Genomic DNA, 15,920 nt, shown 5'->3' with positions numbered 1-15,920 from the left:
CAAGAAAATTAAAAACAATGAACAAACCCTTAGAAAAAATTAATGAAATTAGTCTTAAAATACCTAGCAAATGCCTTAGCAAAAGAGATAGGGATACAATCAACAATTTGTTTAAATTTTTTAACGTGTCCCTAAAGCTCTTTATGCAAGAGAATTTGAAAAATTAAATAAAAACTAAACAAGCAAATTATACAGGTGCCATCCCATAGTGTTATAGAAGCCTTTACTTAGCTTCAAATACTTTAAGAAGAAAACTTTAAAAAAAGAAATCTAATTTAAAATATATGGTTAATATTGGTTATAAAGTCAATGTTTACTACTGTATTCATTTTCTATAAGTAATAAAAGAATGCAGTGAATTAGAGAAAACAGATGTACCTGAAAATAATATTTTCAGGTCTATATGTATAATGAATTTGTTTTCTGGTATATACATTTAAATTTTCTATTTTTTCTGCTACAAGTATAATAGATTCTCAATATGAAAAATCAGAACATCACAAAAATATATAACTTAACAAAGAAAAGTGCCTACCATCCAATTCCTTTTTGTGTTTTTATTAGTATATTATAACTAAATAGTGGGGTTTATTGTAACATGTCATTATATACATGAAACAATTTGTTTTAATGCATTCCCCAGTACTTCCCCTTTCCTTCCTGTCCTCCCTCCCCTGTGTCCCTTCCTTTATTCTTCTGGTCTTCCTTCTATTTATTTACAATATAAACATATACATGTACTTTTTTTCATTGATGTATCATAATTATATATAAAATGGGATTTACTGTGATATATTCATACATGCATATAGCATAATTCGGTCAATTTTATTCCCCAGTTCTTCCCCTTTTCCCCTTCCCCCTCCCCTCAGATCTCCTACCTCTACATTACTGATATCCTTTCTGTTTTCATAAGATCCCCTTTTTTTCTCTCTAGCTTCAGCATATAAAACATTGGACTCTTAACTAAGTCTGGCTTATACAAATTCACTTATTATGATGTTCTCCAGTTCTATCAGTTTATCACCAAATGATGCCATTTCATTCTTTTTTATGGCTGAATAGAACTTCATTGTGTATAGATACATTTTATTTAACAGTTCATCTTCTGATGGATACCTAGGCTGGTTTCCTAACAGGGCTATTGTGAATTGCATTTCTATACACATTAGAATGCATGTATTGCTATGGTATGCTGATTCCAGTTCTTTTGGATAAGCATTGAGGAGTGGAATAGCTGGGTCATATGTTGGTTCCATTCCTAGTCTCCTGAGGAATTGCTATACTGATTTCCACAATGGTTATACTAATTTATAGTCCCACCAATAATTTATGTGTTCCTTTCTCCCCATATCCTCTACATCATTTATTATTATTTACATTCTTGATGGTTGCCATTCTAATTGGGGTGGCATGAAGTCTCAATATAGTTTGATTTACATTTTCCTGATTGCTAAAAATGTTGAACATTTTTCATATATTTCTTGGCCATTTTCCTTACGTCTTTTGAGAATGTCTTTATTTCCTTTGCCCCCTTATTGATTATGTTATTTGTGTTCTTGGTGTTTTAAATTTTTTGAGTTCTTCATATGTTCTGGATATTAATCCTCTGTCTAAAAGATAACTGGCAAAGATTTTCTTCCATTCTGTAGGCTCTCTCTTCACATTCCTTTGATGTGCAGAAACTTTTTAATTTGATGTCATTCCACGTACTCATTCTTGGCTTTATTTCTTGTGCTTCAGAAGTCTTATTAAGAAAGTCAGTGTTTTTGCCTATATGTTAAGTATTGGTCCCTGTTTTCTTCTCTGAATTACACAGTATCTGGTCTAATTCCTAGGTCTTTTCTCCACTTTGAGGTAACTTCTGTGCAGGGTGAGAGATGGGGGTCTAATTTCATTCTACAAATGGTTATTCAGTTCTCCTAGCACCATTTGTTTAAAAAGGCTATCTTTTCTCCACCTTGTGTTTTTGGCACCTTTGTCAAAGATGAGATGACTGTGACTACATCTGTATGGGTTGTTTGTGTGTCTTCTGTTCTGTTCCACTGGTCTTCATGTATATTTTTATGATAGCATGTAGTTTTTATCACTAAAGTTTTGTAGTTACCATTAGTTCTTAAAGGAAATCATTAACATTTTGATTTTATCCAGATTTCTTAATGTGCATATTCCTTTAGACCATTTCATAATTTTTATCATATGCATATCTGCACTTTTCAAATAAAACATATTGATACTTTTTCTTCATTTAAGAGCTTAAATATCTTTCCAAGTCAGTACATAGAGATCTACTTTGTTCTATAACAAACCATTATATGGTTATAACATAATTTAATAACCTACATATGTATACTACAGTTTTATAAAGAACACCCCTGAACACACATAAGATAGTGTATTCACTAACACACATAAGATAGTTAATAAGTTTTTTTCCTCTTTTCTTGAGACAGTGCCTCACTGTGTTGCTCCAGCTGGTCTCAAATTCATAAACTCAAGCAATCTTCCTGACTCAGCCCTCCAAGTAGCTGGGAATACAGTCATGTGCCATTGTGCCCCACACAGTTATTAATATTTTTATGGAATAAATGTATAGGTCAGGTTGAAGCATACTATTTTTTATTTTAAGAGATATCAAACTGCCCCTTTAAAAAAACGGAGGTAAGCTATATAACTGATCAAAGATGTTCTGGAAAACAAGGATAAAGTTCTAAGCTAAACAGATTCAGCACTTTAGAGATAAATGGTAAAGAAAACAAATGAAAGGAAATGTCATTAAATGCACTTAAAAAGAAAGGAAAGAACAGAGTCAGCATATCCATGATTACTTTCAGTAGAAAAATAAAGTTACTAAGGCTTTATACTTGAATCTATAAAAAATTCCTGCTGAAACAGATTTAAATGTGTTCCCATGGTTAGGCTATAGAGTAAAAAACATTGCTAAGAGCAGGGTGAATTACCTGGAGATGTTCCTCAGGCACAATAACTGGTCCACACTTTGTATATGGTGCACATTCACCAGTACAGTATCTATGCGGATCATTTTCTTTCCGTAGGTATTGGTTTGTTGCACATTGTCTTTGGTACATTTGTATATTAAAGTTTAAATACAAAAAATAAGAGTAAGAAAAGAATAGTTCATAGCAGTTAAAAACAATGCAATAAACTGGTAGCTGCTACGTTATTTCACTAATAAGTTTACTGTTTACGTTACAAAAGTAGGCTAAGAAGGAATTCTAGTTCTGGGGGAATCCCTCTGATCTAGGTTTTCAAGCATCCAAATACTTTCATGAAGCCACTACTATAGCCATGTGAAGAAGAGATAAAGTGGGCTTGGGGAACAGAGAAACAATACCACCCTTGGAAAAGATCCTATAGGCTACCACATAATGGAAAATTAGGGAAAGAATGTTTATCCAGCAGGTATTTTTTCATTTTTTTTAAATATGTTTTAATTTGGTCTCTAAGAACAAGTAAAATAAAATATTGTACTATAAATTTTATACATCGTCACACTGGTAGAATGAGGAGGGCAGAGAACTAAATGAATGAAGAAAACAATCAATGTTTATTAGTGTGACTTACCTGCTAAGTAAGATGGTGCCAGCAGGTCTACGAACCTGAAAAGTCTTCTCTAGATAAGAAATAGCTTGCGGGAAAAGTTTGTTCTAAATAATAGTTTGAAAAAAAAAAAACAATCAGAATTATAGTCAAGGGATAAATTATAGTTTAAAAAATAAGCACAGTATATAAGACTGAGAGGACAAGAAAGAAAAACCTTACAATTCTGGAATACTAATACTAATCAAAGGTTGTGTGGCAGTGGATAGGGAAAGAGTAAATAGGTGGAAAGAAATTTCCTTGTTCTCCAGTTGAGGTTGGGAAAAGAAGAACACTAGGCAGAAACTTCTTTCCTTACTTCCATTTAAATAAAAAATTAAAAAACGTAAATCTCAATTATTAATCTAGATAACTTCAAGTTTGAGACCAATTTAGACTCTCTCGTGGGCAGTTTATATTAAAAAAATCTAAGTGTAAACTCACCAATTCCTGTAGCTCACAGTGAATTGGCTTACTACGTATATGTGTGTGTGTGTGACTCTGTAGTTAAAAACATGATGAAGTTAAGCATCTTAATAAACAACTTTGGTGTATCACACTATCAGGTCAGTCTTCAGAAAAATGAACATTCTCACAAAAAGAAAGGTTTACTCCGTGTTTTTCAAAAGTTATCTTTTTCACCCTACCCAGCATGCCTTGTTCCAAAAACTTGAGAAAGAAGTAAAAAAGGAGAAGACTGATTTAGTATCAATTATAAAATAAGGCAACTAGTTTCATGCCAAATACTGACAAAATTTCATTTAGTGCCTAACAAAAATTACTTGGTAAAATGATAAATACATTCACTACCAACATCTTTTATTTAATCATTCACAAAAAAGTCTTGTATTTTTTTCTTTATTGAAGTAGAATTTATACATTATACGAGAGAGTGGGGCAGGAGGACTGTAAGTTGGAGGCCAGTAGCGACTTGCCAGGACCTTGCCTCAAAAAAATAAATAAATAAAAAGGGGTGGGGTATAGTTCAGTTGTAGCCTGCCCTGGGTTCAATTCCCAGGGCTGCAAAAAAATTTAAAAATAAAAATAAAAAAAGAATTTACATATAAAAACATATACTCATTTTAAATATTCTAATTCCTAAATATCTATTACATACCTTTACAAGGTATCTTTTCTCAGGAAGTAACCTGAAAACAATGACATAAAACATAAGACTTTGTCACTTTGAGGCAAAGCACTCTCATTTGTTCAGATTCCATCAGTCAAGAGCCCAAGGAATGCTATATGGAAACATATAGTACCTGTTCCCCAAAATCTCCATTTACCACAATGAGTATTTGAGGATCACTCTGTGCCAAATCACAGTGCTAAGTATGATCATATGTTATCTCATTCATCTGGGAATGTCAAGGGGAGGAAAAGACAAACTACCCCTAATAGCTCTTCATAAACTACTACAGACTTATAATTCATCTGTTTTCTGGACCCCTCTTAGGTTAAAATCTGGTTAATAATTTGGTAAACTTTCTTATTATAGTTTATATTAGTATTTCCTCCAAGTACTATTGGCCTTCCAGATCTATTATTGATAACATTCAGGAGGATTCACATTTGATCTGTTTAAGGTATTCCTGATGAACTGATTTTAATCATTTCCTATGATCTTCAGCTTTTTGGACTAAAAAGCATCTTCTGATTAATTCCATCTTTTATATATTCATATATATATTTAGTTATAGATGGACTCACGATACTTTTATTTATTTATTTTTTTGTGGTGCTGAGGATCAAACCCAGTGCTTCACACATGCTAGGCAAACACTCTACCACTAAGCCACAACTCCAGCCCCTGATTAATTCCATCTTAAAGCTATACTGGCCTTTTTAAAAGTTTTAGGGGCTGGGGAGATAGCTCAGCTGGTAGTAGTGCTTGCCTCGCAAGCACAAGGCCCTGAGTTCGATCCCCACTACCGCAAAACAAAAAAACAAAAAAACAAAAAAAAAAAGTTTGATCTATGAACTTTATCACTTCAGGCAACAGAAGAAAAATCTTTAATACTTAGATTAACAATAAAAAGATGAAAAAATAATAGTGTACTTACTCTTCAATACTTTTATCATAGACAGTCTTAATTCTTAAATGCTCATCAACATCTCTCTTTACAACATGATTTGTCTTAAGATGAACCTTATTTATGACCTAGAAAAAGGAATAGTTTTGAAAAAAAATTTTTTAGAAGATGTACATATTTTTCTTTATTGAGACAGAATTTATATATAATAAAATATATCCATTTTATTAGTCAACTGAGATCCAAACTTAAAATTAATAACCAAATTTCAAATTTATATCTAGCAAAAAAGTCCTCTGCCTCATATTCCATGATTTCAGCATTCATGAACCTCAAATATCTCCCAAGCAACTTCTATCATCTAGAAGAATACTAGGAACTTGAGTAACATGAGTAAATTGTTGCAGTAATACTAGCTGCCAAAAAGGTTTTGGGTTTCTCTGCCGCTTATCTGTAGCTTCTTACTGTATTTCTTATTGCAATTTTGTTGATTTTGAGTCTTCAGGAAAGATTAAAAGTATCTTAAAGTATTCTAAAAAGAGGACAAAAATTTCTTGCAAAAGAGTGTTTCACTTTGAATTTTTCTCATTTCCATAATTTTTTAAAGGGAGGAAAAAAAGAGAAGGAAGGTGGCAGCAGTATCAAAACTTTATTCAACTCTTAGTCAGACATAGTGGTACATGCCTGTAATCTCAGTGACTCAGGAGGCTGAGGCAGGAGGATTGCAAGTTCAAGGCCAGCCTCAGAAACTAGAGAAGCCCTAAGCAAATCAGCAAGACCCTGTCTCAAAAAATGAAAAAGTAAGAAATTTTTAAAAAGGACTTGGGATGTGGTTCAGTAGTTAAGCACTCCTGGGATTAAACCCTGGTACCAAATAAATAAATAAGAAAAAAAAATTTACGCAACTCTTAAATTACAGAAAAAAATGTGTTAGCTCAACTAAAAGTAAGCTATATACTACTCCATTCTTATAACTCTAGCAATGAACAGTCACATTTTTCTTCTTATATTGTTTATGAAGATTTATATAAAAGACAATGGAATTTTATGTTTTATAGAAAACAGCTCTACTTGTATGCCTTTGACCTAATGATATATAAGAAATCAAAGGTATCCCTATTGCCCACACTACTGGCCTGATACCCTGCCTCTAGTCTTTCCCCCCTTTTCATTTCATTCTAACCCACCTCTCCAGATAACAAACTGTTTTTTCCTTCAGTGCTAGGGATGATCGCAGGGCCTTGTATATGCTAAGCAAGTGCTGCAGCACTGAGGCATGGCCCTAGCCCCAGACTGTTTTATAGCTAGTAAAAAAGCCATCAGAAATGTCTAAGCACAGCAAAGGGATATGGTATTTCCAATTGCATTTTAAGAAACCTATACACTAAAATCCTTATACTGATATATCAAAGCCCTCTAGAAGCCAGTGGTTAAAGATGCAGATTCTAGAATTAAATTTCTAGGACTGTATTCTTGGCTCCACCATGTTTACTAACTCTGTGATCTTAGGTAAGTTACCTAACTTTTCTGTGACCAAGTTTTCTTGTGTGTAAACAATATGAAATAACACACATAAATCTGACTAATGTAGAATAAATGCTCAAAAAATGTTCACTATAATATTTTCATTAAAACAATTTCTTCCATCTTTCTCCTACTACTTATCTCTGGAGAAACTAAACTATTTGGTATTTTCTGAACACAAATTGTGATTCTTTGCCTCTTCCTTTGTGCATGTTGTTACTCATGCTTGCTTATGCTTTTCCCTCCCTGGAATGGTCTCTCCTCCTCTTCCATAAATTAGTATCCTCCTCCAGCAAAAAGATTGTAGCATGTGAGACCCATGAAACATTCCTAAAATCCTCTCTGAAAGAAATGATCTCACCTTCCTTTAACTTCAACAGTTTCATTTACATAGCACATCATTATCTAGACTGTATTATAATTAACCGTATACTTTTCTAAACTGCTCTACAATCTACAGTGCCTAAAACACAAACATATATCAATCAACCTTCAAAAACTAAAAACAGAGAAAATGGAAAGAGAAACACAATATTCTTTCTTCAGGATGAGTTGACACTAATGAAATTAATATGAAAAAATGGATAAAATAGTATAAAATCATTAAAACATTTTTTTAGCTGAAGGTGGTGATGCATGCCTATCCCAGCTACTCAAGAGGCCGAGGCAGGAGGACTGCAAGTTTCAGGTCAGCCTTGGCAAATTGGCAAGACCTGTCTTGAAATAAAATTCTTTAAAAAGGGCTGGGTATGTAGCTCAGTGGTACAGCACCTGCCTAGCAGGTGTGAGACCCTAGGTTCCATTTCTAGTACCACAACACAAGCAAACAACAGTAAAAAAATTATTTTCTTTTGCATCCATAATATATTAAAAATGAAAGGCAGACTCAAGACTCAAAAAGAATTCAACAACAAGGGCTGGGGATATAGCTCAGTTGGTAGAGTACTTGCCTTAACAAGCACAAGGCTCTGGGTACCACGCAAAAAAAAAAAAAAGAATTCAACAAATAGCCAAAACTAACAAATTTACTTATTTATTCATTCATTCATTCTAGGTGTTGGGAATGGAACCCAGGATCTTGCTCATGCTAAATAGGCGCTCAACCACTGGGCTACAGCTGTACTACATTAATACATTGATGGGACGGTGCTGTAGCACAGTGGAAGAGTGCATGCCTAGCACATATGAGGCACTGGATTTGATTCTCAGCATCACATAAAAATAAATAAATAAAATAAAGGTATTAGGTCCATCTACTACTAAAAGTATTTTTAAAAATCATATGCCTTCATATGCAAGGCACTGTTATAGGCACTTGGATTCAAATATAAACCATATAGTCCCTGACCTAAAGGTAACAAAAGACAAATAAATCCAATAATTACCACAACAAAATAAATAAAAATCACAGAAGGAGGGCACTTAAGTCAGACTTAAAGAAACAATAAGGAGATGTTTCAGGGAGGTGATATTTGAGAAATACCTGAAAGAACGAAATAGGGATTATTATCTCTGAACTTAAATGCAACAGACAATTATGGAAGTACAGAACCAGAGATATGAAGCAGAGCAGTAATCTGTAGATGCAGACATTGGGAACTGGTGGCTTCCAGAAATGGAATGGTAGCTTAATATGACTAATCTCCCTATAGAGAACACATTATAAAATATGGACAAAATATTTTTTAAATACTATTTGAAAGTACTAAAACAAATAAAAACAACCCAAACCCAAACAAACAATTAAAAACCAGGCACAACCTGGAAATATCTGCTCTTGGAATATAGCAATTGTATCTCTGAGATCTGCATGTTTATTTGCCCGAAGGCACTTCTCGTTCTGTGTCTCTTGGAGTGGCAAAAAAGTCAGAACCTTACTGGCCTGTGTTAGACCTACAGCAAAGTGTTCAGAGACTACAGCACTGGAAAGTTAGGGAAACTTTTTAAAGCAGTAAGAGAAAAACAACATTTTATATACAGGAGAAGAGAAATAGGAACGGTATTGACTTCTCATCAAGAATAATGGAGACCAGAAGACAATGAAGCAATTGTTAAAAGGCTAAAAACAGATGTTGAACACGTAAGTCTAAAACCACTGAAACTGCAAAAATGAAGAGAAAGCTAGTCATGGTAGGATATACCTATAATCCTAGCTACGCAGGAGATTAAGGAAAGAGGAATGCAAATTCAAGGCCCATGAACACAACACATCAAGACCCCGAGTTAAAAAAAAAAAAAAAAGAAGTGAAGAGGAAATTTAGGCAATTCAGAAAAATGCAAATAGAGAATTCATCACCAGCAGACCTACATTACAGAAAATGCTAAAGGAAGTTCTTTATGGTATTTCTTCATGGAAGTGAAAGCAGATGCTAATGTGGTTCTGGAGGAAGGCATAAGGCCACTGGAAACAGTAAATATTCAGGAGATATAAAAGACTACTGAACAGAAGAGCTAACATAGCAGGAATGAGACTGTTATCTCTAAAAAGGCCTGCTTGCAAGATTGACCTTCCACTAGAATTTGGGAACTTGAATGACAAGCAGGTCCCTATATTGATCTAAAACTTCCTTGAATAAGGGTGGCTCACTCTAATTAAAGTGCTTGTGTAAAAAAGTGCTGAACAATTCCTCATTTTCAGGAGTCTGGAATTTCAGTGGTTAAAATAATCTCTACATAATACGTCATCCCTACATACCCAACCTCCAATAAAAACCCTGGACACCAAGGCTAAGATGAGCTTTACTGGTAGGGAACACTTTGTGCATATTGACACAGTTCACTGCTGAAGGAATTGAGCAAGACCTATGTAACCCTACTTGGAGAGGACTTTAAAACTTTTTGCCTGGTTTACTCTAGTCTTTGAATAATAATCCTTTATGCTTGGTTGATTTTGCTTTATGTCCTTTCGCTGAAATAAATCCTAAATGTGAGCATGATTACATGCTGAGTTCAGTGAGCACAACACCAAATCTGCAGTGGTCTTGGGAACCCTCAATGCAAATATACACATCTTTCTTATGTTTTAATTTCTTTACAGGTATATAGCTCAGTTGATAGAGAGCTTGCCTTGCATGCACAAGGCCCTGAGTTCAATCCTCAGTGCCACAAAAAAAAATTTTTTTAAGGAAAAAAATATAAAGTTGTAATCATGAGGCTTATATGTAGTTACAACCTTATAAAAAAATCTGTAATAATGATGTTTATAATACATATAGTTACAACAATATCAAAAAGCTCAGGGATTAAGCCAGGCATGGCGGCAGAGACGTGTGTAATCCATGTGACTCAGGAGGCTGAGGCAGGAGAATCACAAATTCAAGGCCAGTAGTAAGGCCCTAAGCAATTTAACGAGACGCTGTCTCAAAACAAAAATTAAAAAGGGCTGGGAATGTGGCTCAGTAGTTAAGTCCCACTGGGTTCAACGGCTTATACCAAAAAAAAAAAAAAAGAAAAAAGAAAAAAAGAAAAAAAAAGAAGAAGAAGAAGAAATATTGATTCCACACAAACTGTTTCTTAAAAAAGAGGTAGTGGGGAGAAGAGGAAGGAATTTCCCCACTCATTCTATAAGGTCAACACTACTCTGAGACCAAACTCAAATGTATTATAAGAAAAACAAAACCAAACTACAAACCAATATTCCTCATGAATACGGATGTAAAATTATGAACAAAATATAATCAAAATAAAGAACAAGGCAAGGGTGTACACTCCTTTTCAACACTGGAATCCCAGTCTGTTTGATAAGGCAATATTAACATTAAATGGATGTAATAAACAAAAGATATATATTGTGTCAGGCTTGGTGGAACATGCCTGTAACTCCAGTGACTTGGGAGGTAGAGGCAGAAGTATGTCAAGTTTGAGGCCAGACTTGGAAACTCAGTGAGACACTGTCTCAAAATAAAAAATGAAAAAGGACTGGGGAAATAGTTCAGGGATGGAGTGCCCTGGTTCAATTCCTAGTATCACACACACACACACACAAAGACAATAAACATTACCTAAAATGCATAAGCACACACACACACACACACAATAACCGAAAACTTTAATCATAAGCAAGTAAACTTTAATAACCAGTAAACTTTAATCATAAGCAAGCTGAAATGGTTATAGTTAATAACAGACAAAATGATTAAAGGTCACAACATCAAAAGGACATAAAAAATTATAAATTTGAAAGCATTTAATTAAAAGAGATTCAAAATTTATGAAGCAAAACTGACAAAACTAAACAAAGAAACAAACCTATAATCTTAAAGACTAAGACCTTAACAATTAGACTAAAATTTTAAGAATACAGGAAATATGAAGTACACTATTGCCTCACCTTATTCATATGTATAGAAATCTACTCAATAACCATACATTTATTCTTTACAAATATACACAAAAAAATAGGCTACAACATAGTTTAAGCTATAAATAAAATAACCTCAAATTTCATAACTGATGTCTTATAGAGGCTATTCTATACTTAAATTAGAAATCAATAATAAAAGAACTGAATATTTATAAATTACACATTTTAAACAATTTTAATAATTCATGGATAAAGAGATTGTCAAGGGAAATAAACATTTAAACTAAATGATAATTAAAATATAATGTGGCAAAATCTGTGGGGAGGAATTAAAGTATTACTTAGAAATTTCTTTATTTGGTATATGTGTGTCTATGTGTGAAACCAGGGCCTGGAGCACACTAGGCAAGCACTCTACTGCCGCCAGCCTTTAAAAGAAATTTGTATCTTTGAATTAAAAGTTGCAAGGGGTGGGGGGGCTTAAAAAACAATGACCTAAGTTTCCCCCTAGTAATATGAGCAAAGTAAATTCACAATAAGTAGAAAGAGGAAATAATAAGCACGATATACACAACTGTAATCCCTGCTACTTGGGAGACTGAGGCAGGAGGATCACAATTTTAAGGTCGGCCTGGGTTATTTGCAAGACCATGTCTCAAAATAAAATAAATAAGACTGAGGATATAGTTCAGTGAGGGAGCATGAAGGAGGTCCTGGAATCATTCCTCAGTGCCACCAAAAACAAACAAACAAAAAAATGAAATAACAGAAACAAAAATAACTGTACAAAGTAAACCCCAGGTGGATATAGTGGACTTCCAGAGGCTAAGGCAAGGGAACTACAGATTTGCCAGTATTAGTAATCTAGCCAGATACTCTCTCAGACTAAAAAAGGACTGGGGATGTAGCTCAGTGGTAGAATGCCTGTTTAGCATATGCTAGGCCCTGGGTCCAATCCCTAGCATCACAAAAAATAAATAAAAATAAAAATCAATTTGAGAATGAATCATAGTTTCAAAAGTATTGGAAAATGTTTCTAGAATGTCTTTATGAGCTGGTGGGTAGGCAAACACTTCTTAAAAAGGACCTCTGTTGGTGAGAATGTGCAGCAATCATAATTCTAATACATTGCTAGTGGGAAAGTAAAACGGTACAATACTTTGAAGATTCAGTAATTTTCTACAAAGTTAAATATTCACTTACCCTCTGACCTAGCAATTGCACTTGTAGGTATTTATAAAATGAAATACATATCTACAGAAGCCCTTATACAATGATGTATTTTATCTACAATACCCCAAAACTGGAAATAATTGAGACCATGCAAAAACAAATTATGATACAGGCATTCAGAAGAATACTTAACAATAAAAAGGAAGGAATTACTATCACATAGAACAACATGAATCTCATAGAAATAGATGTGAGCAGGACCCAGACACAGAGGAGTACAGATCATATAATTCTATCCTTTTAAATTAAGTTCTAGAACTGGAAAAATAAACCTGCTGTTTTAAAAAAATTCGAACACAAGTTGCCTGTGGTGGATAGGAGAGACTTAACTGGCACAGGACAGGTGGGAACTTAATGGAATGATGGAAAAGTTCTATATTGTGATAGGGTTATGGATTTTACATGGATGCATTTGTCAATACATGCAAATTTTACAGAAAAAAACCTTTTATAATAACAATAAGTCAAGTGGGGTGATGGGGAATGACTGGAAGTATATGAAACAAGAATGGCAGAATGTTAATAACCAGTAACTAGAACCATGGGAGGTTTAACAAATTTTTTTTAATATAATAAAAAGTAAAAATGTGTAAGTTTTGATTGATGGCAGGTTAAATAAGTCAAAGGGTTTTGTATTTTATCACCACCATCACACACACAACACACACACACACACACACACAAGGTTGCAAGTGGTTTCCTGTAGGATGTTACAGAGGTTTGTGTAGTCACTAGCATGAGCACGATGAATTACAATCAACAGTTAACACCCTTACTTTTTGTCCAGGTTAACACAAGGAGAATGATGAGGGCAACTTGCTATTATAAACTCTATGAAGAACTAGGAAATTTATTAGGGATGAGGACACTTGAGAACTTAATAGCTTGCTTTTAATATCTGAAGTACTTCCACTATTAACCTTGTTCAGTCAAGAGGCAGAAATGGAAATATTGGGAAGTATCAGTAAGTTTTCAGCTAGATAAAAAGGACTTTGGCGATGATCGTCTCCAAAAAACAAAGGGCTGCCTCTAGAGATAAAAATTACCCTACGGGTATGGATACAAATTGGAGGGTTTGGGATTATGGTTCAGTGTTAGGATGTTAGTCTAGCATAGGTGAGGCCCTGGGCTTGATCCCCAGCATCACACATCACTGGCACACAAGCACCGCCACCACCAACAAAAAACACCCCAACCCCCACCCCAAAAACCCCCAGGTTGGAGATCTGTACACTGGCGATAACCAGAAGAAAACAGCTACTAAGGTTCCTTCTAGCAAAAAGGTTTTGTGGTTTTTTGAACTACTTTCTCTTATTTTAACCCAGATTCAAAGAGAGAAGTGCAGGGCTCTGTGGAGTTTTTAAAGAAACTAATTTGGTCAAAATGCAGAGTCATGATAAAAGCTATAATACATAAATACAGTTGCAAAACTTAAATTCAGTTACAAACAGTATGCATAACATTTTTGGAAACTGCCAGAAAAATAAGTGAGCTTAGATATCTGGGTTAAAATGAAAATTTCTGGGTGAACCTAAACCAATCACAACATGCAGCCCTGCCTTAGGTACTGTTCCTCCTTTCCTCAATTCTGATTACTAACGGCTGAAAGAGGTTGGGTCGGGCATGCCTGTAATCCAGGTGACTCTGGAGGTTATAGCAGAAGGATCCCAAGTTCAAGAAATGCCCAGGCAACTTAGCAAGACCCTGTCTAAAAATAAAAAATAAAAAGGGCTGAGGATGTAGCTCAATGGTAGAGTGTCTTTGGGTTAAATCCCCAGTACGGCAAGAGGGAAAAAAAAAAAAAAAAAAAAAAAAAAAAAAAGAATGATTGTGGTCCACCTCTGAGCTGAGTACTGTGAAGGAATCAAAGTATATCATACAAACCTTATTCCAAGGAGTGTTACAACTTAACTGCAAAAACAAGACATGCCTGAAAAATAAGTCATTACCACAAAACAATACATGGTTAAATGCCTGAATTGAGACTTGAACTGAAGCTGAAAGGATTTAAACAGGTAAAACAACAACAACAACAACAAAACCCAAAACAAAACAAAAAAACAGCTGGGTGGGAAGAAGGCAGGCACTTCCAGGACGGGGGCGGGGGGGGCGGGGGGAACAGCATTAAAGCAAGTAAAGTAATTAAATAACGAAAAGAAACCTGAATTTTTGTCTTCAGAAAACCCTTACCATCTCTCCAATGCCTTTGTCTGGCTCTCCTACCAATTTCTCCCCAAATCTTTAGATCAGTGGTTCCCAAAGTGTGGTCCTTGGACAAGCAGCATCATCCACTTGGGAACTATTTTAGCCAATTCGGAGGACTCATGTCAGACCTACTGAGTCAGAAAGTGGGGGAGACGAGACAGCAATCTTCGTTTTAACAAGTGCTTCAGAAGCACACTCAGGGTGAAAACCACGACTGTGGGACTACCGCCTAAACACGGGAACGTGAGGCTGCTCAGTGCCTAACTCGGCCACTTTGCAGAGTGTCGGGAGCTGATAGCAGTCCCAGCCCTGTAAGCGCTCAGTCTCCGTCCCAATTTCGCTTTCTCTTCCAGAACACCTTCTCGGGATCATTACCCTCTACTGTGACTCTCCCTTATCACTTTACTCTCACCCGGCCAGCTCCCGCCCTTCCTTCGCCCTACCTCAGTGTCGGAGGGGACGTGGTGCCGGCAGGGAGGCGAAGTGCCCACGGAGACGGGAACAGACGTGGTGCTTGCCGGCAGGCCGCCCAACAGGAGTAAGACGCCGCGGACCCACAAAGAAGCGCTCCAGCTCCACCGGCTAGGACCCGGGCCTGATCTGGAGCAATACCCTCCTCCACCCCACTCGGCCGCCATCTTCGGCCGAGCGTCGTTACCATGGAGTGCGTGACGCCTCTGTGCCCGGGACCAGCCCCGCCCCTCGCCGCCCGGGGCAGGTGGAGGGACCAGCCGCAGGAAAGCCGTTTTTCGACTGGCTAGCGTCACCTACAAGACGACAGCCGGGGTCGTGTCCGCCGAGACTCATTGCGCGGAGTCAGCCAATAAATGCTATTTAACGGCTCACGTGAGTTGCGCTGTGGGAACCGGAAAGGCTAGCGGATGAATGGTAGGCGGGTGTAGTACGTGGGTGTCCTTACTAAGGCAGGTTTTCACTCCTTTTAATTCATTCACGGTATTTACCATCACTAGGTGCCAGGTACGCAAATGGACATATATACAGCTGCAAAATATTTTATAGTG

General features: G+C 35.8%; 1 protein-coding gene across 2 annotated transcripts in view; it reads right to left on the bottom strand.

The window, feature by feature from the left end:
* Window positions 1-15,666, bottom strand: part of Lmln (leishmanolysin like peptidase) — a 101,762-nt gene extending 86,096 nt beyond the window's left edge. Inside the window, exons 1-5 of one of the 2 annotated variants that reach the window (XM_047564847.1) lie at window positions 15,342-15,666; window positions 5,664-5,761; window positions 4,718-4,748; window positions 3,586-3,668; window positions 2,961-3,078 (exon numbers count right to left, since the gene is read on the bottom strand). In XM_047564847.1, the coding sequence (XP_047420803.1) occupies window positions 2,961-3,078; window positions 3,586-3,668; window positions 4,718-4,748; window positions 5,664-5,761; window positions 15,342-15,536 (525 nt within the window). In that variant the 5' untranslated portion in view covers window positions 15,537-15,666. The remainder of the gene's footprint in view (window positions 1-2,960; window positions 3,079-3,585; window positions 3,669-4,717; window positions 4,749-5,663; window positions 5,762-15,341) is intronic. The other variant, XM_047564846.1, reaches the window with a different exon arrangement.
* Window positions 15,667-15,920: the final 254 nt, after the last annotated feature.

This window comes from Sciurus carolinensis, chromosome 9 (assembly GCF_902686445.1).
Source record: "Sciurus carolinensis chromosome 9, mSciCar1.2, whole genome shotgun sequence".
Lineage (NCBI taxonomy): Eukaryota > Metazoa > Chordata > Mammalia > Rodentia > Sciuridae > Sciurus > Sciurus carolinensis.
This window is presented reverse-complemented; position numbering and strand designations above follow the sequence as displayed.